The sequence below is a fragment of the Parambassis ranga genome, chromosome 2 (assembly GCF_900634625.1).
Source record: "Parambassis ranga chromosome 2, fParRan2.1, whole genome shotgun sequence".
In the NCBI taxonomy this organism is placed as follows: domain Eukaryota; kingdom Metazoa; phylum Chordata; class Actinopteri; family Ambassidae; genus Parambassis; species Parambassis ranga.
Genome location: NC_041023.1, coordinates 6,413,864 through 6,436,479, shown reverse-complemented (window position 1 = coordinate 6,436,479; position 22,616 = coordinate 6,413,864). Strand labels below are relative to the sequence as shown.

General features: G+C 41.6%; 5 protein-coding genes across 6 annotated transcripts; 3 read left to right on the top strand and 2 right to left on the bottom strand.

Moving 5' to 3' along the window:
- Positions 1–269: 269 nt before the first annotated feature.
- Positions 270–2,513, bottom strand: mrpl9 (mitochondrial ribosomal protein L9). The gene is made up of 7 exons (XM_028433332.1): positions 2,215–2,513; positions 1,662–1,821; positions 1,437–1,561; positions 1,292–1,345; positions 1,092–1,193; positions 916–999; positions 270–816 (listed from the first exon to the last, which is right to left on the bottom strand). The coding sequence occupies exons 1-7, from the start codon at positions 2,299–2,301 to the stop codon at positions 550–552; spliced, it is 879 nt and encodes a 292-aa protein (XP_028289133.1). The 5' UTR covers positions 2,302–2,513; the 3' UTR covers positions 270–549.
- Positions 2,514–4,982: 2,469 nt separating this feature from the next.
- LOC114431616 (1-phosphatidylinositol phosphodiesterase-like) lies at positions 4,983–7,181 on the bottom strand. Its single transcript, XM_028399179.1, has 4 exons — positions 6,970–7,181; positions 6,472–6,558; positions 5,588–6,158; positions 4,983–5,522 (listed from the first exon to the last, which is right to left on the bottom strand). Exons 2-4 carry the CDS (start codon positions 6,540–6,542, stop codon positions 5,139–5,141), a joined length of 1,026 nt encoding a protein of 341 aa, XP_028254980.1. The 5' UTR covers positions 6,543–6,558; positions 6,970–7,181; the 3' UTR covers positions 4,983–5,138.
- A 2,851-nt stretch (positions 7,182–10,032) lies between these two features.
- rpz2 (rapunzel 2) lies at positions 10,033–12,267 on the top strand. The gene is made up of 2 exons (XM_028399385.1): positions 10,033–10,147; positions 11,266–12,267. The coding sequence occupies exon 2, from the start codon at positions 11,307–11,309 to the stop codon at positions 11,991–11,993; it is 687 nt and encodes a 228-aa protein (XP_028255186.1). The 5' UTR covers positions 10,033–10,147; positions 11,266–11,306; the 3' UTR covers positions 11,994–12,267.
- Positions 12,268–12,659: 392 nt separating this feature from the next.
- krit1 (KRIT1 ankyrin repeat containing) lies at positions 12,660–18,042 on the top strand. Of its 2 annotated transcripts, XM_028395604.1 has the most exons (17): positions 12,660–12,870; positions 14,016–14,185; positions 14,288–14,444; positions 14,516–14,608; positions 14,691–14,820; positions 14,908–15,151; positions 15,260–15,375; positions 15,468–15,611; positions 15,687–15,843; positions 15,925–16,032; positions 16,212–16,368; positions 16,506–16,657; positions 16,732–16,898; positions 17,031–17,118; positions 17,222–17,428; positions 17,507–17,623; positions 17,697–18,042. In XM_028395604.1, the coding sequence occupies exons 2-17, from the start codon at positions 14,084–14,086 to the stop codon at positions 17,784–17,786; spliced, it is 2,229 nt and encodes a 742-aa protein (XP_028251405.1). In that variant the 5' UTR covers positions 12,660–12,870; positions 14,016–14,083; the 3' UTR covers positions 17,787–18,042. The 2 variants fall into 2 exon arrangements, with proteins under 2 accessions (XP_028251405.1, XP_028251413.1); XM_028395612.1 differs by lacking the exons at positions 12,660–12,870; positions 14,016–14,185 and having other exon boundaries at positions 14,324–14,444; positions 14,539–14,608.
- Positions 18,043–18,703: 661 nt separating this feature from the next.
- cyp51 (cytochrome P450, family 51) lies at positions 18,704–22,479 on the top strand. The gene is made up of 10 exons (XM_028398699.1): positions 18,704–18,970; positions 19,049–19,147; positions 19,441–19,617; positions 19,713–19,839; positions 19,924–20,098; positions 20,186–20,305; positions 20,390–20,585; positions 20,840–20,935; positions 21,010–21,178; positions 21,255–22,479. The coding sequence occupies exons 1-10, from the start codon at positions 18,809–18,811 to the stop codon at positions 21,431–21,433; spliced, it is 1,500 nt and encodes a 499-aa protein (XP_028254500.1). The 5' UTR covers positions 18,704–18,808; the 3' UTR covers positions 21,434–22,479.
- The last annotated feature ends 137 nt before the right edge of the window (positions 22,480–22,616 follow it).

The following is a 22,616-nucleotide window of genomic DNA, read 5'->3' as shown; positions in this document are numbered from 1 at the left end:
TTAGGAGGCTGTGACATGTCACATGTTCACACATGACTCCAACAAACAGAAACTTAGTTTTACTTGGTGCATCTGTGTTTCCTTATGTTATCCTGAAGTGAATAAATTAAAATGAGGATAAGTTGTATTTGGACAGAATTGTGAAAATACACTGAACCTGTCCTTTGCAATCAAGCCTGAATGGCACCTTAATTCCCCATTTTTGGTTATCAATTTTTATACATTTATATTTTGACTGTTTTCCCTTGGCAACAATAAATTAACCCTTCCACAGTTCCAAACATAATTGTATTTTCTTTGACATTAATACAAATTCCACTCACTAATAAGAAAATAACAAATAGCCTTTTTTTCACAATACTAACCAGCTTTACTCTGACCACAACAGGGAAAATATGTGTGTGTGTGTTTATTACATTGTTGTTTCAAGGTTACATCTCCAACCACCAGAGGGACACAGAGACCCAGCGACAAGACAGACTGTTGGTTTTTTTTGTGTGTCACAGGCAAACATTATATCTTGACAAACGTGTTCATTTTTCAAGTCCATTAATTATTTTCTGGCTTTTGACTTGGTGGTGCTGTTGTGTCTGTGGATTCAGAGGAGCTTCCTGCTGAGGCCGGACTCACAGAATCTTTACAAGCCTCAGCTTCTACTGCTGCATCTGAAACCGAGTCCTCCTTACCAGCATCCTCTGAAATATCTGCAGCCTCTTCCTGCATTCTCTTCGCTTTCAGCTGCCGTTGATAGCTCGCAGACTTGTCCTCGTATGGAACCAGTGAGAAGGGAATGCGAACTGTGTCCAACCCATTAACCTGGAAGAAAACAATGTATTTAAATAAGGAGTCCCTTCAGCATTGATGTACTATTACAAATATATAGTTTGGATTTGCACGGGGAGAAAATTGTTTTACCGTAACTTCACACCAGTAGTCACCCAACTCCGTAATTGGCTCAAACGGAAGGGTCAGCGCATGAGGCGGCACAACAATTCTCCTCTAAAGAAAGATTTCATTAAAAAGAACCATATCAGTTGGTGTTCAGCAGAATCACCATCAAAGGAGAAAGGAAAATACTCAGACAGCCATACCTGCTTGGCAAACTGTCTGCAGACAAACTCTTTAGTGAGCTGGAATTCGTCAGAGGCCGCCTTGTTTATTGTCAGCTTGAGGGTTTTAAGGAACTCCACTGTCTGTTAAAAACACCAGAAAAATCAATGTGACAGGTATTAACAACACAATGAGGGAAAAGTCACAAAAAATTAAATCTCATTATTAGATATAAATTCACCTGTAGCCCAGTGCGAGTTTGGATTCTTTCTTCTGGCTTTCCCTCACGCAAAAGCTGTGTGTATAAGAAGACGACAATGACGAATAGGTAGAGACACTATAAATTATGCAAGAAATCTATTACACAGTGTAAATGTAGTACACACTCTTAACTCCTCAGCAAATATCTTTTTGTTCTCTGGTGATGGATACACTGCCAGGCCTTGGGGAAGCAGCTTATTTCGACCGATGGACTTTTTCACCAACACAGTTTCTCCTCGCCCTCCGAGCTCTGCCAAAAGAACGTCACTCTATTTATTGGTGCAAAGAAAATATGTGCATACATTTTCTGACTCTCCTGCAACAACTCTGCATTCATAAAGAGCGCTCACTTGGTACTGTCTGGGTCAAGATGAGCTCCATCTTCCCCGATGGATCATGTTTGGTGTCAGAAACCATCTTGTAGATTCTGTGTCGTCTAGGGTTAAGCCGGGGCGGACTGCCTACTTTGGACAGAGGCACGTGCCACCATCGCTCCACCACAACTGTGTTCTGTGGAACAAAGCACCAAATATAGTTAGGCCTTCTGTCATGCAAACTAAAAGCACAATTACAAAGTTTTTCTTTGTTGTTAAAGACTATAGAAATCATTTTATTACTAATTATAAGTTAGGAGGACCCATACTGAGTTAGTGAATGGATTTTGATTTGACTCAAGTACTTTTGAGGCAGAAATAACCACTCAGACACCCTGTAGAAGCCACACTATTTTTAAAGAGGTCTTCATGGATATAAGTCTTATATGTGATAACCAAGAATTAATTTAAGTCATTTGGACCCTGTCTATGACAACAATTATAGTGTACCGTTATGGAGCGTCACTAATAATGATGAGCAGTGACACATAACTTTATCTTTTTTGTTGAAAGGTGCAGTGACACTGACCTGGACAGGCGTCAGAGAGAAGCTTCTGACAGCAGGCTGGCTGAGCAGATGCTGAAGGACACGGCGGCTGAAACTCCACATGTTCATTAAACACCGCAGCTTCAAGAGTCTTATTCAAACGAAACACACTCAGAGCGCCTGAACAAACTCTGTTTTAGCACCGCCACCATTAATTTATCTCTCTAAACTCTTTACTTACATAGGAGTACTGTGTACAGCATGTATGCTAGCTGATAGCTAATATCCGTCGCTACTTGTGCCGAATAAGGACCCCCACCGGCTGCGTAGTAGTCCCATGAAATGCCTGAATCAAAAGTCCACGGAAGTCTTAATATCAGTATGGCTGTATACAGACATAAATACAGATTAACTGACTTTTTTTATATATATAAAGAAGTTATATAAAGTGTCTGGCTCAACACACTTTTATAAAGTTTATACACACAGGGTCATGTGAGGATTTTCAGTCAGGCATACAAGCAAAACAAACCCTTAATCATGTTCATCTCATATTTGAAAAACTATACTAATAAATACTAATTTATTGCTTATTAAAAAGTTTTCTCATTTACACAATTAAATTATGACACTTTTTATTTTAGAGAAATACAAAACTCATTGTTTCTCTACCATCAAGTACAATGTTTAAGAAAATGTATTCCACTGCAGAAACACGTTCTCACAGACAGCAGTTACATACACAAACACAATAAAATGACAAAATAATCATTCATTTGTATTATTAGCTGCCAAACACTAACATATTCTGTGACCCAAGCATTACTAAGTCAACTAACTTCAAGCATAACTCAACCTTTGCAAGAAAAAACCAGGATTTAAATCACACGTCCCCAGCAGTGGGTTCACTTGTCGCACCATAGAAAGAACTGCGGGTGGGTATTAAGCGGCGTCTTGCAAACACAGTCCTACAGCAGGTCAGCAGAGCAAAACATCCACCGCAGCAAAAGACGAGACTCAAGGCGACCCACAGCACTGTAATGACAACAAAGGCAAACTGGTAGGTTGTCTTGTGGCAGAACCGATCTGTGCCAGGTGAGTAGTTTGGAGGATAGACAGGATAAACCCAGACACTGCCTAAGAGGAGCAGACACACAAGGAGAGTCAATGTAGTTTACAATTGAAACATCACACAGAACTGAAGTGTTTGCTTTAACTTTTACTCTCATACCTGCAATGAACCACGCAAAAGAGAAGATGTGCAGAAAAGTCATAAATGCTGAACTCAGAACGAAGATAACGCCTTCCTTGTAGGTGCTTCTCAAGTAAGTCACAGACAGAGCGAGGATGCTGACTGAGCCCATCACTATCAGGTAAATGGGGATGTTAGGCTGCACAGGACAGTTTCCCACATGTGTGGCCCCTGTGGTAAAAATACAACATGCAATCAAGGATGAAATAGTAAAAATAAACTGACTTGTACTGATACAAAAGTAAAACATACCCAGTCCAATGGCTGCTATCATTACCATCCACCACATGATGTTCACCACAACTGCAACAAAGACAGATTCAAAGGTGTAATGATGAGTTTAGGAGGAAAAATAATGCATAAACAAAACATGAAGATGATGAAGAAACGTTTTCTAACCAATCAATGCGACTGATGCAGCACCCTGAGGCTTCAATTCCATTTCTGAAGAGGGACACAAATGTCACAGTGAGTCTCATCACATCTATACAAGAAGAGGAGCAGCCAAAGCAGTGCTGTACTGTACCTGTTTATGGCGCCTTTCTTCAAAATGATAGGAGAAGTCAGGAAGTGATCGCTCTTTTACTGTTTTTGCAGGACGTTACAACAAACAGTTTAAATGTTTCAACAACTGTTTTGCAATGCGGCTCTGTATCTAAGAGGAAATGATGATTAAATCAGTCACTGCTATCTACACAATCTGCATGCATGCGTGCTCTTTCGGCAACAAGCTTCTCACATGGTGTCCTTCTATTTCTCTATCAGAAACCACACTTGACTCTGACATGAATAATTTTGCAATTCATTTGACGTAATAAATACATCTTAATAGGATTATAACAAGAAGAAATTGACAGTGTAATTACATGTAGTAACAGGAAGAAGACTACAGCAGCTCACCTTAGTGTGGTAATAAATATGCTACACAGGAAGCAGCTAATATTAGTCGCTGTCTTATCCACATCCTAAATTAAACCAAACGACTTATGAGCTGGGGAGCTGATTTCAATCAGTTTATCATTGATCAGTTTTAAGCTGCAGGATAAAACTGCTGACAGCTAAACCTGTTCTTCAGAAAAGAAACATGGACAGATGAAGAATGTCCAGTTATTGAAAACCTGTCAATAAAAATGACCACACATAATGGCACTCCCAGTATTTATCAATCCAAATACATACTCACATAAGTGTGTATGAGCCATGATGGACCAAAAATAAGGATGCACTGTGGTACTACATTACCCACAATGCAACTCTACCAACAACAGTTCAGGGATTTAGGGTGAAATAGCAGCTAATTCAGCCTCAGCTTGCTTGCGTGTCACAGAATGAGAAGCAGGTTTCACTTCTGTCTCCTCACTGGCTACATTTCAGTATAAGAACACGTGAGTGATAATGAGTTTGCAATCAGAAGCAGCTGCCCTCAGTCTCATTGCCAGTGTCAACACAACCTGATGCCACGTGTCTCATGCAGCAACACTGCTTACAACAGACATCAAACCACTAACCTCAGTATCTGCCTCAAATCATCAATTATAACAAACGTCTTCCACCACAGTTTATTATGGCACAAAACTCCATCTGCGTTCATTTGGGATTTATTTTTTGTAACATTCATTTTGTTCCCAGTATACTTGGGAAATTTCATTCCAGATAAAATGTAGTTAATGTTCATATGAGTAAAGCTGAATCTGAGTTACATTTGTAAACTAGCTCAAGCAATAGCATTAAAATGTTCCAGCATTTTCTTAATAAATGAAACAGATTCTGATTTATTAGGCACTGGCTTCAAAGCTTGTGCGTCTGCCTGTCTTCTCCTATCAACCTCTCTCAGCTGGAAGTCGATGATCATTTGAATGATAGGGGCAGCAGGAAAGTCCATGCATATGATTCCAAAGCGCTGGTTCAGGTCTGTCTGGGCCCTCAGGTAGTCATACAGCTGTGCATTGATGCGCTGTGCGACTGCTCTGGGGTACGCAAACACACCGGCTCCGCTGCTGTAGGTGAGAAAAATCCGTGCCTTGTTTCCTGAAGGTGCAGCCTCGAGGTGTTCATAGACGCTCTGCCATTTCTCCTCCAAATGTAGAAGTGAGGGAACCTACAGTGAAGACCAAATGTTAAAAATGTATGTATGAAAATATATAAAATAATAACTATTAATACCTTCCAATAATCAGCTATGTCTAGCGAGCCATAGCGCATCCCCAGGTCTGGCCCAGAAAAGTCTTGCAGGATGATGAGTTTCCCTCTGGCCTCTCCCATGGTTGGCACGAGTCTGCTGTGCCACAGCATGTCCCAGTGAGCATGGCGATGGATGTAGTCTACCACAGCGCTATAGATGTCATATGTCTCACTGTACTCCTCCTTCACACGCATCAGCACCGTCTCACTTGGATACTCGTGCAGGAAGTCAGCCACACCCTCCAACACATGACCAAAGTGCGCCCGCTGGTAGGAAACCCCGTGGTGGATGGTGAGGTTCCCTTTGATGTGACGCACACGGATGTCTAGAAAGCGAACTCCGGCACGCAGCTGGGAGGACAGGCTCCAGGTCTGACACACAGCATACACGCCGCCATACAGGGCCATGGTGTTGTGGGTCCCAGGGATGGTGACCTCAGACAGCGGCTGAACATCAGGGATGCTGGCCATCCAGAATGGATTGAGGAACTCTGGGTTTGGTGTGTCGTCATAGTCCGGCCTCTGAATTGCACCATAACTCAAACCAAAGACCCTAAAAACCCGGCAGAACTGAGATATAGTTTATGGTATGATATGTCAGTCTTTGAACATGACCTTAACTCACTCTTAAGAACACAATAAAAACATTTTCACCAGTTTCATCACACAACAACACACACACACAAATTCACAGCTTTTAATGCTCATTAACTTTATAAATTCTTTGTTCAGTGATGTGCACTATTTGTGAATGAGGAAACAGCTTACTGTATTAAAAGAGTAACTCTGGATTTACAGCAACACATTGAATCCATAAAGTCTATGAGTGCTTAAGAAATCACAATTCAGATCTTTGACACACTCACCCCAGCAGGAAAAACAGCTCAGTTGTCATCTTGTACATTTTGACTGGATCTTGTCTGATGGCGCTCCTCATGTCCGATTTTCCAATCCTAAAAATGGAGCCGCATAGTTGCTATTATCATAATTAAAGCAAATGGCTAAAGAGATTATAACTAATGTAAGCAATCCAAAAAAGAATACAGAGAGCAGCTAAAAAATGAACAGGAAACAGAATCACTGCTCATAAAAGACACCCAAAGTTATTCTCTGAAATATGCATTTATTACATTACTGTAATAAGTCAAGATTTTCTCAATGTGAGCTAACAATGTATAAAATGAAAGCTAAAAACATAACTAACAGAGAAAACAATTCTGTCCTGGTCCGACCTCAGCTCACCCCTCTGGGCCAATTCAATGGGTGGCTTAAAACCTTCTAATCCCAGAACTGAACCAAACCATCCACTGTTCTCTGGAGCGTCAAACCTGCTGATGAGCTGCTCTGTTCACTTCAGTTCGTACCTGAAACCAGAGGGTGTTCGTCCTGTTCAGTCTGGTCCGGGTGGCTGGGGGACGACGGACAGAGACAGAGACACACAGAGAGTTAGAGAGAGGGACAGAGAGGGGTGGAAGTGTCCGAAACAAAATGACAGCCAGCGTGTGGACCTGGGATGTTTTTGTGGGGAATACCACAGAGGAGCAGATGAGCTCTACGCTAGAGAGCAGGGGAGGGAGTGCAGCAGTGTGTGTGTGTGTGTGTGTCCCTCACATACCGTAGTCCAAAAATGCATCATCAATGAGAAAGTGAAAGTGTTCAAAAACACTACTTTAAACTGCTACTTTAAGATCATGATTGCTTTGTTAGAACATAAAACAAACATTAACATAAAAGTAGATTTTATTTTAAATATTATTTGGACAGTGAACCTCAAGTATCGTGTGTTTGTCTTTGCACATCAGCTTACACAGTACACAGTAGGCACAGTATTGACAAGGTCATCATCAATACTAAAATAAGAATTTCAATGAAGACAACTTTGATGGTGTCAACAAAGAAAGAGAAAACGGTAAAGTCTAAAATCTGTCCTGAATCTGTTAATGATTAACAATAAAGTAAGAAAAGTGTGAACTCAGCCTCTGCTGGACAAAGACACAGCTGCTGTTTAGACAAACTGTGCATCAACGGTTGGATATTATTTGCGATTGCTTTGCATGTTAAGAAAGGGTGAGTTGATGACTCACTGTCATGGTATCTATCAAAAAAAATCTAAACCTTAGACGACACAGGCTGAGGGGGTGTGAAGTCCAGAGCAAGGAGGGGCTAGTGTGTGTGTGTGTGTGTGTGTGTGTCTGTATGAGTGGGCGCATAGTACTTGGAAAACTCTGCAGATGTTTTCCCATTTTGTCTCAAAAGATGTGGGAAGTCAAACATTACACAACAGGCTTGTCCTTGTCCTGCTGAATAATATTTGGTTAGCTGTTACTACAGATTATATACCCAGAGAGTGCAGCATAGAAATTCCTACTGCTTTCTGTTAAAGGTGAATCAAGGTGAAAGACGGTGACTTGAAGACAGAACTTTAGAGATATAGCTCGTGTTGAATATTATTTAAACATAATAAGTATCAATCAATCAATCAATCAATCAAACATTATTGTAACCAAAGCTCATAGGAACAAGCTGCAAAACCCAAAAGGGGAATAAGGCATAAATGGCTAAAACTTGCTAAGTCCAAAGCCACAATTTAAAACAACACTATATAATATAAAGTATTTAAATATTTATTAATTAAATTACTTTTAATAAATGTATTGTATAATGTAAAATGTTTTCAGTCTGCATGTTTTGTTTGTTCTGTGTAATGCTTTACGTTTACCATATTCTTTGTCAGTTTCCTGAACGTATTGAATTTTAAGTGTTGAAGTTGAAGTGTTCTTTTTACACCCACTTGATGGCGCCATGGTGTGGCATTTTACATGTCTGACACATTTAAGGAGTTTTAGTGGATGAAACATACCACAGTATATATACGTGTAAAATAACTTACATTGTCCTGTCACAAACATGGTGACCAGAGCTGGGGTGAATGAGGAAGATGGTGGAAGGTGATGATGATTAGAATCCAAGACTGTAGAGGACATTCAGAGGAACCTGCAGAAGACAGAGGACAAACGGAGAGAGAAAGTCCTACAGGTTAAAAAATAAAACACTTTACTGAAGTGATGCTTCTACTTGGCATTAACTAAACCAAGAGGAGAATATTCATGGCAAAATTAGAAAATCAGAGAAAAAAATTAATTAAATTAATTAATTATTAATTAAAATAAATTATGTCTTATAATATTTTTTTTTGTAAAAATTTGTACAAATGTATTACCCCCAATAGGGAAATTAGGTTGTAGTAGCAGCATCAAAGAACAATAAAAACAAAAACCGTACATACATACAGCAGCAGATATATGAACATAAAGTTAATGTACGGTAACTGAAGAAGTTTGAAGTGCACCTAAGATGATGCGTTAGTCCCAGTTTGTGAGCTCAGCTCTGACAGTCACAGATGAGTTATACAGTCTGATGGTGGTCGGCAGAAACGACTTCCTATGTCGTTCCTTAGAGCAGCGGGGCAGCAGGGGTCTGTTGCTGAAGCTGCTTCTCAGTCTGTCCACAGTTTTATGGAGAGGGTGGGAGGTACTGTCCATGATTGACAGCATTCTGTCCCTCGCCACCTCCTCCAGGTTGGCAAGTTTGAATCCAACAACAGACCCCGCCTTTTTAATGGTTTGTCCAGTCTGATGGCATTCTTTGCTGTAATGCCAGCTCCCCAGCAAACCACAGCAAAGAAGACGGTGCTCGCCATGACAGACCGGTAGAACATGTGGAGCATCTTGCTGCAGACATTGAAGGACCTGAGTCTCCTCAGGAAGTACAGTCTACTTATGCCCTTCTTGTAAACAGCCTCAGTGTTCATCAACACCCAGGAACTTCTATGAGACTATTTACCCATTTTTCCTGCTAATACAGACTGTAGAGGATAGGAACTTACTCCTGCCGAAGTCCACCACCATCTCCTTCGTCTTGGCCACGTTCAGTTGCAGGTGATTCTCCCCACACCACCTGACAAATCACTCCACAAGGCCCCTGTACCTATCCTCCCATCTGTTCTCCACACACCCGACTATGGCCGTGTCATCCGCAGCTTTTACTATTATGGGGAGATTTTGAATTATACCAGTATCATCATGTGATACTCAGAGCAGTAACAACGTCTCTTTTCTGTGTTTCACTAAACAAACATTAATCCAGCAAAATCCAGCTCAGACAAGTTGCAATAAAATGTATCTTTGCTTTTATTTTCCAAAGAAAAATAAAACGAAAATGACTTGTCTGAAACCAAACATGATTTGTTTCCTGCATTTCATATGTGACACTGTCAGCCAAGTGTGTTAGGAGGGCAGGTAGAATTAAAACAGAACAGAATGAATAAGATGACAGTGTTGCAGTCAGTGGTTGGAGCCTCAGTCAGTGCCTCTGAAAGGGCCGTCCTCATCCAATCAGCACGGGGCAAGCATGAGTCACTTCCTGGTGTTTACCTCCCTATTTGGCAAGAGGGGCCGTCCTTATTTGACTAGGGTGGAAAATGGTGGAAAGAAAATTCAGACGGCTGCAGTAGACAGAGGGACACTGACAGTTTTACCTCCGGTAAGTAAGCATCTGACTGTTCTGTGCTTATAATCTCTGATCTGAGGGATGTTTAGAGTCTGTGTGAAAGCTGGGTCAGCTGAGATTGATAGAAACCTGAGTGTTTGCTTTCCAGATGAGTGGCCGGGAATCAGGAAATGACAGAAACAAGCTGGAACACAAACAGCAACATATCCCGAGGTTAGGTTAAAGAAAGCAAACAAAATACAACTACTGGGGGTTATTTCTGCTGCTGAGGATGATACATTGAGGGTCACGACCTGTAACCATCTGTTTGGTTTCAGTCTTTCTTGTGTTAGTGCAATTGAAGACACACCTACTGTTGTCCCAGAGTTATTTTTCCAGAATGACAACATTGAGAGAGATGAATAATGCCAAAACTATGAGACAGAGTTTGGGATCTGTGGTCTCAGAAATTAACAGCTAATTGCTACATCATGTTTTATTATTTAAATGTACTAATGAGGATATTTTATCGAGCACAATATTTGTTTAAATTTTTCCCTTTATAGCAACATCTGATTAATCACAAGCACTAGTACTGAGAAAAACTCAAACTCTAAATGGCAAAGTTTGGTGGCTCCAGTACCTCCGAACAGAGTTTTTGCTAAATTTTAGTATTATTTATTTATTATTTAAAAGGGGACCGTGCAATTTCAAAAGACACATGATTACGCATGGTTAAAAAAAGGCCACAATTAGCCAGAAGGCTAGTTTTCATCTGTAGTCTCCTTTGTCAGATAAAGGCAGCTACATCTATCTATATAAACATGAGCTTTTGGTTCTTTTTTATTGAAAATCAATTAAATATCGGCACCAAAAATTTAAACATCTATCTATAATCAAAATTATTTCCATCTCCAGTTGTTGGAGGTCTGTGCCGTTTTGCAGACAACGCATGCCGTCACTAGAAACTTGCTGCTAGTATGATGACAACTTGTGGTATCACCTTACACAGCAGTTGCTAACATGTGGTGTGTATGCTTAGCAGTTAGCCTCAAGTTTGATTGTTAGGGTGATGAGGTACATGAGGTAACATTTGACACCATCTGTGAACAATTTCTTGTACTATTACTTGTATTAAGCAGTGTATGAATTTAGTGTCTTTTATCTTCCAGCCTTCAATCTCACCTTGTGTGGACCTTAAAGTGGCAAAACAATGGCTGATGCAGGAGAGATCAAGAAAACTGCAGCCAAAGTGTTGGCCTGTGTGGAGAAGGTTTCATCCTTCGCCTCCTCCATTGATCCCATCTTTGGTATTGTCTCCTCCCTGGTTGGGGTGGCTCGCAAAGGCCTGGTGGATGAAGAGGGCCATCCTCTGGACAAGGACTTCCAGGCGATCCACACTAAACTGGAGAGCATCTCCAAAAAGAACCAACAATGCCTGAAGAAGATACATGTCGATGAAGTGAACGAAACGTACGGCAAGTACGAGGAGTACATCAAGCACCAGTACGCCGCCTTCAACAACATGGTGGCGAAGGTGAAGAAAGATCCAGACAACGCCCAGCGCCACATGGAGAACTTTGAGAAGATTTATGAGAGGGACAAGAGTGATATGAGCCTGGATGTTTACTACCGTGGTGTGATGGCTACAAACACTCTGTTTGGAAGACCTCTTCTGAGGGTGTACCTGGAAAACTGTGATGGCGACCGAGAAATCATGGAGCACCACTGTTCACACATCACCCACCTCTTCCATATGGGCCTCATCTCCCTCATGGGCTACACAGCTGTTACAGAGGATGACGAAGACGAAGTGCGGGAGAAGTGGGCGGAAAGGGTGGAGGACATCCAGAAGAAGATGCAAGAGATTCTCAGTGAGTGCAAGGACAGATCATCTTGAACATGCCCCTGCAGAGAGAGGACGTCCTCTGGGTTTGGCGGAAACAGCACTTAACTGGATAGTATAAAAATATATGTAAAACCAAAGCCATGTTTTCATTTGTGCACCTGAGCTGTACTTAATATTTGTATGCAGAATTTTAGTTGTTGTATTGACTGTATGTGTTATTTTTAAAGAGACCACTGTAGCTTCCAGCTGCTTTGTGTTGTATATCAATCAATGCTGATGTTTTATACAGTCTCTCCAATAAAATAGATTAGATGGCCAAATCGTATATTTGTGAAATTAATTAAATCTCTACTTGTTCCAATAATGTGTACATAAAAATGCCAACTTGCAGATGTCTATGAAGATTCTCAGTAAGTGCTTAAAACTTTTCCATTGCCATTTGGTCATCATTATTGACCTATGATTTTCCAATCAAGTATAGGCTGAAGACATAGAAAACATTGCTGCCCCCTGGTGGCGTCAGTTGTGACGTGTCATTTTCCTTTTGAGCAAAATACCTGAAACAAAATGTCTTCTGATTTTTAAAGGTGACATTTGGTACAGTTCAAAAACATTATCCCATATTACCCTCATCGTTAACAGTGCACCAAGTGCTCCAGCAGCACCGAGTCCCCCTCACCGCCAGAGTTCTCTGTTGTCCGACAGGAGCCGCTGCACTCGAATGTAACGTGATTCCTCTGTTTGTCTGTGCAGCCCTGCCCCGAGTTAAAGGCCTACTGCTACCTCAACACCTCAAATATCTGCCCTGGAAGCTAACCTGGAGCAGCCTGCTGGGTTCGGACTATTATTTCCACACAGTACAATTTACCAGAGAGTCCAGTAAAGCCTTTGGTTTGGTCCGTTTGAGGGGCAGTTACGAGCAGTTTCGGTAAGTTTCCGCGGCTCAACGAGCGGTAAAAGTGGTGGAGAGGAGTGTAGCATCCCGGCTACAGCTCCTGAATCAGTCAGAAAGTTCTTCATGTTTGATGTGGACTATTAAATACACTAAACACGGGACAAACAAAGACCAGAGTGTACTGTAAAGTACAATATATAACGCATTTTGTGTAATAAGTGTTTTAAGACGGCAGAGTCTGGTTTCCGGGGCGTGACCTTCCTTTGAACTCAGCAAGTTGATTTTTGAACTGTGTGTTATTACTGAGTTATACATTAGAGTGGACAACAACACAAACTCGTTATAAACAGCAGATAATACCTGTAAACGGTTTTATAGTTAAGATGCGTTTACAAAACAAGAGTAACAAATAGTTATAAGCATAAACAATACCATTGTCTCATGATAAACACGTGTTATAACACTGATAATAAAAAGCACTGCTGGTTATATTCGCTTTAGGACTTTAATTGATAAGCTCTGAATGTAATTACATTATATTTGTAACACGTATGAACCATATGTGCCTCCCTCATTGCTTCCCTGGTTCTTTAAAGTTGCAAGTGATGTAATATTTATGGGATAATTGACCCCTTTGACTGTGGGGTCAATTATCCTGATGCTGAAATGTATCTCCAGCTATTCAGTAAGTTAAAGCGAGGCAAGAAAATTCGACAAGTCCAGATGCCTCGCTTCAACCTTCTGAATGAAAATGACTGAGAATCTTCAACATCTCCAGTTATAAGATATTTATTCATATATATATATATATATATATATATATATATATATATATATATATATATATATATATATATATATTTGTTTCGTGAAATTTGACATAACATAATCATGAGTTTATACACACTGTGTGTGTGTGTGTGTGTATATATATATATATGTATACTGGCAGCTCTATTCTTAAGATCAGCCTTACCCTTGTATAAAACGGTTGAGGATATCATCACATTATTTGGTATCTTAATCGGATTGGGCAGCAAGATAATAGGAGTTTTAAGTGATTTTGGTGTCTGACTGCTTCCTCTCACAATCCAACATATGTATGTATGGCAAGTTATTCTAAATTGCCTTTTGGGGTGAGAACTGTCATCAAACTGTAATGTTTTGTTACGTTTCAGGCATGCCTCTCCACAGCATCTGGCCCCTGTGTAGGATGTTTTCCCAGGTCTGAGAAGTAGACGACACGATGGGAAACGAGGACAGCCTTGAAGATGTGTTTGTTGCCGTCATTCGTCCAAAGAGTCAAGTCAGTCTGAGCTCAAAGGAATACAGAGCCAAAGCTTATGAGGTATGCCGAGCATTGTGTACGTGTTATTTTAAGCATGTTACATGCACAACATTTAATAAACAGTCAAAACTAACTGTATGTGTTGATGTTTCTTCTGTTAAGATCCTGTTGAAAGATGTCCCTCAGGAGGGGAAGGAGAAGAAACGAAAGAAAGTCCTTCTGGCAACAAAAATCAAAGCAGGAGGAGACAAATCCAAATCCATATTGGATTATGTAGACGAAACGATCAGACCGATCTCCAATAACCAAGGATTTTTAGGTGAGGCTGAGGTGTTGATACAGATTGATAAGGCCTGGAAACCACCGATCAAAACACAGTTGTTTTTTTAGGAAAGCGTGTGGTGCACATGAAGAAATTTACACTTGAAGGAGATAATGAAGGGAAAGAAGCTTCACTTTTTGTTGTGCCAGTCAGTGTTAAAGGTGAGCAAACAATATATATATATGTTTACTAAACTGACTCCTCAAACATTCATACAGTGAATTAATGACTTCCTCTGAACAGACAACAGCAAGCCCATTCACAGCCCTGGAGGCCCCAGCTACTACTGCTTCCAGGACATCATGCGAGTGTGCAGTGAAACCAGTGCTCACTTCTGCTCCATCACCTCTAAGATGCTTCTGGCCTTAGACAAGTGAGGATGTGTCTGTAAACTCAGTCTTATTTTACTGCGGTGAAGTATTTGGTAAAACAAGCCGTGCCTCATTCATCCTTGTCACAGATGGTTAGCAGAGCAGCACACCGTGCCTCACGCCATCCCCGCTCTCTTCAGGCCAGCTCCTGTGGAGCGGGTGAAGACCAACGTCAGCAACCCAGCATACAGCAGCGAGGGCAAACTGAGTGATGAGGGTCTGCACATGGGCTACACTCCTCTGGAGATCAAGAGCAAGATGATGTCACTAGAGAAGGCAGATATGTGTATCCTGAATCCACTCTACGGCTCTGACCTGCAGTACACCAACCGGGTGAGAGAGAGAGAGAGAGAGATGCCATCTATACAAGCAAAGATTTATCCTCTAAAATGAAGAGATGTTTGATTTTATTTGCACTGAAAATACTTGTTTTGTCTGCAGGTGGACAAAGTTATTATCAACCCGTACTTTGGGCTTGGAGCACCAGACTACTCCAAGATTCAGATCCCCAAGAGGGAGAAATGGCAGCATGGCCCCAACTGTGTGACAGAAGACAAGTAAGGGCTTATTCTTACTTGAACCATGCTGTCATATTGTGTCAACCTCTGCAACTACATGTGTCCTCTATCACTCCCTCCTGTCATTGTAGGGATCGCCAGTGGGTGGAGGACTTTCCTCTGCACCGCAGTGCCTGTGAAGGAGACACAGACCTGCTCTCTAAGCTTCTGGACAGTGGTTTCTCAGTTAAGCAGCTGGACAGTGACCACTGGGCTCCCATACACTATGCCTGCTGGTGAGTCTGACTCGTCTCACAGGCCTGATGGAGTTTGTGCTGGTTTAGCTTGACAATTTCTGTGCTTTCAACCAGGCATGGCAAAGTCGAGGCCACCAAACTGTTGCTTGAGAAAGGTAACTGCAATCCAAACCTGCTGAATGGCCAGCTCAGCTCCCCTCTGCACTTTGCAGCCCGAGGAGGCCACGCAGAGATTGTGCAACTCCTCCTGCAGCACCCTGAGATCGACCGGGTACAAACATATAACCATCATCTTTGCTCCCCTGCTAGTAAAACCAACAGTAGATAATAAACTATGCACTCTGGTCCTTAGCACATAGAAGACCAACAGAAAAGATCACCTCTACAAGTGTGTGAAGAGAACAAACAGAACGAATGGGAGGAGACGGTGAAGCTTCTGCAGCAAGCAAACAGCAAACCAGTGAGTCACACAGTTACTGTTGTTGTTATTACATGTACTGGAAACAAAACCGTGACAGAAAGGATTAAATTTATAGACAGACAGTCTGCTGGTCACTAGATGGTGCTGTTTACTCCAGCATAGATTATATTTGTTTTATAAATCTACTTGGAAAAAGCTGTGTATGTTTCACTCCACAGTATGAGAAGGTGCGTATTTACCGGATGGACGGCTCATATCGCTCTGTAGAGCTAAAACATGGCAACAACACGACTGTGCAGCAGATCATGGAGGGCATGCGCCTCTCCCAGGATACCCAGCAGTACTTCACCATCTGGATCTGCTCTGAGAACCTCCGTAAGTCCACAGCTCTCAAATACATCCTACCAAAAGCCTGCTGTTTTAAATCAGCAAGTGCTGTACATTGCTTACCGTATCTATTGTAGTCAGCCTGTATTTGATTTAAGATCATTTGTGTGGGTTTTGTGTATCAGAACTGCAGCTTAAACCGTACCACAAGCCCCTGCAGCACCTGCGCATTTGGACAGAGATTGTGACGGATCTGACGGTGCTGGATCCTCAAAGGGAGACACCTCAGCTCTTTCTCCGTAGGGATGTCCGACTGCCCCTGGAAATTGAGAAAAAGGTAACTCACATTCACAAATGTCAGGGAAAAATAAGACTCTGTTCTCACTCTGCTGCTTACTGCTTTGATAAAAGGTGGAGGACCCGCTGGCCATCCTTATTCTGTTCGACGAGGCTCGTCACTGCCTCCTGAAGGGCTTCTTTCCTGCTCCAGACAGCAAGCTGATCACACTGGCCAGCCTCCTACTGCAAATCATCTATGGCAGCTATGAGAGCAAGAAGCACAAGCAAGGATTCCTCAAGTAAGAGACTTTTTCCATTCATTTTGGCTTCAAACACTACATGCCTAATGAAACTTTTAGCTCTTTTTGCAGTGCATAAATAAAGTTAAGGAATAAAGTAAAATTTCCTTTTCTCCATGTATTATTTTGCAGTGAGGAAAACCTTAAATCCATTGTGCCGATATCCAAGGTGAAAAGCAAAGCATACCACTGGACCAACAGGATTCTTCACGAATACAAAGTACGCTCGTTTTATTTCTTTGTTTTTTTTAATCCTTAAATAAAATCCCACTGGTGCCATGGGTGACTTAATGACCTGCTACTCCTAATCCCCTCTCCACCAGGCCCTGAGCACCAGCGAAGGTGTGAGCAAAGAGATGCACCACCTGCAACGACTCTTCCTGCAGAACTGCTGGGACATCCCAACCTACGGAGCAGCTTTCTTCACAGGCCAGGTCTACACGAAGGCCAGTGCCAGCAACCACAAAGTCATCCGGGTCTACGTGGGGGTTAACACAAAGGGGCTGCACCTCATGAACATGGAGACCAAGGTATTCTGACATCAGTTTTTAATCTGCTGCATGTCAATTTGTTGTTGTCTGTGAACTACAACCTGATCCTCTATGCAGGTCCTTCTCATCAGTTTAGAGTATGGCACTTTTATGTGGCAGCTTGGTCATGCTGACCAGTACTTCCAGATACACAGCGGAGACAACAAAATGAACTTCATTGTGCACACAAAACAGGTAATTTCAATTCAAGTGCTTCAATTTACAGACAGAAACATGAACGCTGTCCTCATGCTTTACTTCCTTACAGGCTGGCCTTATTGTAAAGCTCTTAATGAAACTGAGTGGACAGATGGCGCCAAACGATAAAGGCATAACAGACAAATATGCCTATGGCTGAATGTTGTGGCAGGAACCAGAGCTGCCAAATGGGCCCATTGCAGGTTCTTTGCAGTGACCGTCGTCTGTCTGCAATAAGTGTGGATGGAGAGTTGGCCTCTCCTTGTATGCCTCATTCTTTTTTTTTTTTTTACAACAGGCTCAGTGACCTGTGATCTGTCACATTATAATGTGGATTTCTAATGAATCATGTATTTTGAAGGCATGTAAATATGTTTATTATTTAAGGTTTGTTTTAATAAACGATTGAAAAAAAAGAATGCTGGTATGTTTCTGTCTGCACCATATAATAATTAAAAAAAAAGAAAAGAATAAATGATTAATTATATTATATATTTGGCTGTTTTTAATTCCTATATGCAAAAAGCAATACTGTGCAGTAAGTCCTCCTGAGTTTTAACGGCTAATAAACCTAAATTGAAACGCTAGCTTCCATTTAATAGCTCAGTGTGATGCAATTTTGACACAAAAGTGTGACTTTTGTTATTAAATTTCATATTGTGCAAACAGAAATCTGCAAATTTCAATAGATATTGCAGGTGCGTCATTACTGATTAGCCTCAAACTTTAAACAAGCTAACTTGATGCTAAAAACTTACAAATTACTCCGTAATATTTCGTTACCTCCTGAAGCGCACAGGCAATCAGCAGGACTTCTTCTTCCCATATGGGCTCATTTTGTTTTATAAGAAAAATAAAAACTTCTAAAATCAAAATAAATACATTGTATTAAATAAATAATTAACAGTAAATTGAAATTTTCGACGCTAATGGCAAAAGTGGTCCTGTAAGAGTGACATCATATAGCAAGACATGGGTTCAGGGCCGGCAGCCAATCACAGCGCCCAGTAGATTGACTGACATACAGCTACTATCCAATTAGAAGCTGCCGTTGGTCAGGCGGGGGCAGGACCAGTATTGACAGGTAGAGATGTTAAACATCAGTTCCAGTGGACTTCTATAAGCTAGCTAGGCATCTTCGAGTGGGAGACTGGAGTCCCATCCGGGCAGAAGAAAGTCAAAATGTCGATGCACTTATATCAAATGAGCTCTAGACTACTCGCGGGCACCGTCGATAAAATGAACGATAACCTGGCTTCTGTGGTGCTGGCTGCGTCTGTCATGACACTCACCCTGGGGTACATCTCTAAACTGCTGCTCCAACAGTCCTCTGTTAAAGATGCGGTAAGTTAAGATCACATAACAAGTAGTGTAGGTTGTCTAGGTTATAGTTCATGTTCTTATCTTTATGTTTTTTTACAGAAACATCCACCTTACATACCTTCAAGTGTCCCCTTCCTGGGACATGCCATTGCATTTGGGAAAAGCCCAATAGAATTTCTTGAAAATGCTTATGAAAAAGTAAGTATTAGAAAATCAACCTGCTTTTTTGTCTTAAAACAGCAAACCAAACTAACTTATATGTGCAAAAATAATTGTGAAATTGTTTAAATATATGTATCACCCTTGTTTTCTAACAAACTTGTAAAGATCTTATTCTCTATTTTTTTGGCTTATGAACCCTTAAAACAATCTAAGCCATCCTCAAGCATTGCATAGTAGAATGTTTTCCTATTTTTTTTATTTAATTCAAATGTACAACCCCCTCAGATTTTGTTTATCCTGACTCGTGTGTGTCTGCTGCTCTCCCGCAGTACGGCCCTGTGTTCAGCTTCACCATGGTTGGCAAAACATTCACCTACCTGCTGGGCAGTGAAGCAGCCTCGCTGCTGTTCAACAGCAAGAACGAAGACCTGAACGCAGAGGACGTCTACTCCAGACTCACCACTCCAGTGTTTGGCAAAGGAGTAGCCTACGATGTACCGAACCCTGTGAGTCCATCAGAACCAGTAGATTGTATTTATTGATACACTGATACGACCTTGTGTGGGTTTAATTAGGTCTGATTACACATTTCCTGTCGTAGATCTTTCTGGAGCAAAAGAAGATGTTGAAGACTGGGCTGAACCTTGCTCATTTTAAGGAGCATGTGAAGATAATTGAGGCAGAGACCCTGGAGTATTTTCAGAGATGGGGGGACAGTGGCGAGAGAAGTAAGACCATGAAAGTATAAGGCAGGAACATAACAGTAGGAAACCATTGCTCAGGGTCATTAAGTGGACTTTTGCTTGCTTCAGACCTGTTTGAGGCTCTGTCCGAGCTGATCATCCTGACGGCCAGCAGCTGCCTCCACGGGAAGGAGATCCGCAGCATGCTGAATGAGCGGGTGGCTCAGCTCTACGCAGACCTGGATGGAGGATTCAGCCACGCTGCTTGGCTCCTCCCCGGCTGGCTGCCGCTGCCCAGCTTCAGGTAAAGGAAAACAACATATCTGCACACAGCTAGGAATACCACAAAAGGGAAGACATTGCTGGCGCTCAACTGGCCTTTTGTTTTTAGGAAGAGGGACAAAGCTCACAGAGAGATCAAGAACATCTTCTTCAAAGTGATTCAGAAACGCAGGAGCTCTGGAGAGAAAGTGGATGACATCCTGCAGACCCTCATTGATGCTACCTACAAGTAAGATGGCTTCAGTCGGTCAGTCAGGATGTGTCTCCATCTTCCCATTATATCATTTATAACAATGTCACCCTCTTTCCTCAGAGACGGCCGGCCGCTGAATGATAGTGAGATTGCGGGGATGCTGATTGGGCTCCTTTTGGCGGGTCAGCACACATCCTCCACCACCAGTGCCTGGATGGGCTTCTTCCTGGCCAGAGACAAAGCCCTGCAGGAGCGCTGCTACGCCGAGCAGAAGGCCGTGTGTGGAGAGGAGCTGCCTCCACTCGACTTTGATCAGGTAACAATCAAAACATTATAATGTGTTATTATTACACATTTACAGTCTACAGTACCTGTGTAAAACACACTTATTCAATACAGCCTGCTACTAAAGAATGGTTTAAAAACTATATTTACTCCATTTGAGCTCATTGGCTGGCAAAGAAAATTAGGTTATACTCCCCCTGCTGGCTAAAAACAATACTGCACCAACAATCCCATGACAAATATGCTGTGTGTGTTTTGTAATTAATCATCAATAATCATCCTCAGCTGAAGGATCTCAGTTTGTTGGAGCGCTGCCTCAAGGAAACCTTGCGGCTCCGCCCCCCCATCATGACCATGATGAGGATGGCTCGCTCTCCTCAGGTAAGAACGCCTGGTTGACTCTCTCACTTCATTTTACCGTACATACAGTACATGACGCTGCATTGGTTGCTCAGACTGCTGCAGGATACACCATCCCTGAAGGCCACCAGGTCTGCGTCTCACCTACCGTCAACCACCGCCTGCATGACACCTGGGTGGAGAGGTTGGAGTTCAACCCCAACCGCTACACCGGTGACAACCTCTCTGCAGGGGAGAAGTTTGCTTATGTACCATTTGGAGCAGGTAACTGATGTTTGGAAGCTTGCGTCCAGTCAAACTGGATTAAATCTTATAAAAGCCTTTTATTTTTCTCCTTCAGGACGTCATCGCTGCATCGGCGAAAACTTTGCCTACGTCCAGATCAAAACAATCTGGTCCACTCTGCTGCGCCTGTACGACTTTGACTTGGTGGATGGATATTTTCCCACAATCAACTACACCACCATGATTCACACACCTCACAACCCCGTCATCAGATACAAGAGGAGAAAGCAGTGAGAGAGACGGATGGGGCTGACAGCGGAGGTGTGCAGTGAAGCATCGTGGGACCTAACTCAAGACAAAAGTTAGATGAATGCACTTTGCTGTAAATGTCAGACCTGTGCTTTTATCCTTCCTATATTTAGTTTGGAGTTCAACTTTGATTCTGAGTGAGTGCAAAAACACATAGGTGTGTGACTAAATCTTTAAAGTTGATGCTTGCAGTATATTCACAATGTGAATAAACAAAACATAAAATAACTAACTGCCCTATGCCAAACATGGCTGAATAAGTCCATCCCAGTAAGAAGTTTTATTTTTCTACTTTCCAGATTTACATGAAGGGAGATGTAATAGCTTCCCAATAAACTTTATTAGAGATGAAAAGTTATTTCTGATATTTTTTTCACATTTGAAGCTTTCGACGCGGATCTTTCTCTGCAGATGATGTTCGTTCAGTTTCAAGAAAATTTCTCTGTCCTGAAATTTTTTTGATAAATAAAACCATACTCCATCTGCTGAGGAAAATCATGTGTCTGACTGAAGCTCTCAAAGGAACCCGTGTGCTTTCCTGATATTCCGTTTTCTGCTGAAAGATGCAGAGGGAATGTGTGTATACTGTCCCACCTACAATTTTTATTTTAAGCTGTTTCATACCAATTTATTTTCAGTTGATTTTTAGTACTTTTTTTTCTCCACTATGTTTATCTGACAGATTAAATCCAAGTCTGACATGTGATAGATGTGATGCATGGATAGCCACCGATGTCTTTGAGTTATTAGAAGTTCAAATTAAGAGCAATTTCCAGTTTAAACATTTTGGTTTTTGTATCACCTCCATGTTCCATGGATCATCTCGTGACCCTTCAGATTTATCTGGGGGCATTTTGGCAGGGCCCACTCCCTAAAATCTAAACTGCTGGACTGAACCATCTGTGTATTTTATAGTACTAGCATCAGTGAGATCTTTTACAGCTGGGCCTCAGTAATTAATTAAATGAATTGATTGATCATTGGTGAGTTTTGATGCTTTAAAGCTGCCGGATCTTGAATCTGATGTTGAACAAATGTGTCACTTGTTATGTTATGTTTACATTATAATGCACAATTATGCCTTCCTTTAAGAAATAAACCTTCAGTCATTTTAGAATATATGTATATATATATGTATATAGATTTTTTCCTTAAAAAAACAAAATAC

Excerpts from the sequence above, each read along its gene's own strand:
- mrpl9 (XM_028433332.1), bottom strand. The coding sequence starts at position 2,301 with ATGAACATGTGGAGTTTCAGCCGCCGTGTCCTTCAGCATCTGCTCAGC. Across the intron at positions 1,194-1,291 it reads AAACTCGCACTGGGCTACAG|ACAGTGGAGTTCCTTAAAAC; the intron begins GTGAATTTATAT and ends TGTTTTTAACAG. Across the intron at positions 817-915 it reads ACTACTGGTGTGAAGTTACG|GTTAATGGGTTGGACACAGT; the intron begins GTAAAACAATTT and ends GTTTTCTTCCAG.
- LOC114431616 (XM_028399179.1), bottom strand. The coding sequence starts at position 6,542 with ATGAGGAGCGCCATCAGACAAGATCCAGTCAAAATGTACAAGATGACA. Across the intron at positions 6,159-6,471 it reads GAGCTGTTTTTCCTGCTGGG|GGTCTTTGGTTTGAGTTATG; the intron begins GTGAGTGTGTCA and ends CCGGGTTTTTAG. Across the intron at positions 5,523-5,587 it reads ACATAGCTGATTATTGGAAG|GTTCCCTCACTTCTACATTT; the intron begins GTATTAATAGTT and ends TCTTCACTGTAG.
- rpz2 (XM_028399385.1), top strand. The coding sequence starts at position 11,307 with ATGGCTGATGCAGGAGAGATCAAGAAAACTGCAGCCAAAGTGTTGGCC.
- krit1 (XM_028395604.1), top strand. The coding sequence starts at position 14,084 with ATGGGAAACGAGGACAGCCTTGAAGATGTGTTTGTTGCCGTCATTCGT. Across the intron at positions 14,821-14,907 it reads ATGCTTCTGGCCTTAGACAA|ATGGTTAGCAGAGCAGCACA; the intron begins GTGAGGATGTGT and ends TCCTTGTCACAG. Across the intron at positions 15,152-15,259 it reads ACCTGCAGTACACCAACCGG|GTGGACAAAGTTATTATCAA; the intron begins GTGAGAGAGAGA and ends TTTTGTCTGCAG.
- cyp51 (XM_028398699.1), top strand. The coding sequence starts at position 18,809 with ATGTCGATGCACTTATATCAAATGAGCTCTAGACTACTCGCGGGCACC. Across the intron at positions 19,840-19,923 it reads GGGGGACAGTGGCGAGAGAA|ACCTGTTTGAGGCTCTGTCC; the intron begins GTAAGACCATGA and ends TGCTTGCTTCAG. Across the intron at positions 20,306-20,389 it reads CTCATTGATGCTACCTACAA|AGACGGCCGGCCGCTGAATG; the intron begins GTAAGATGGCTT and ends CTCTTTCCTCAG.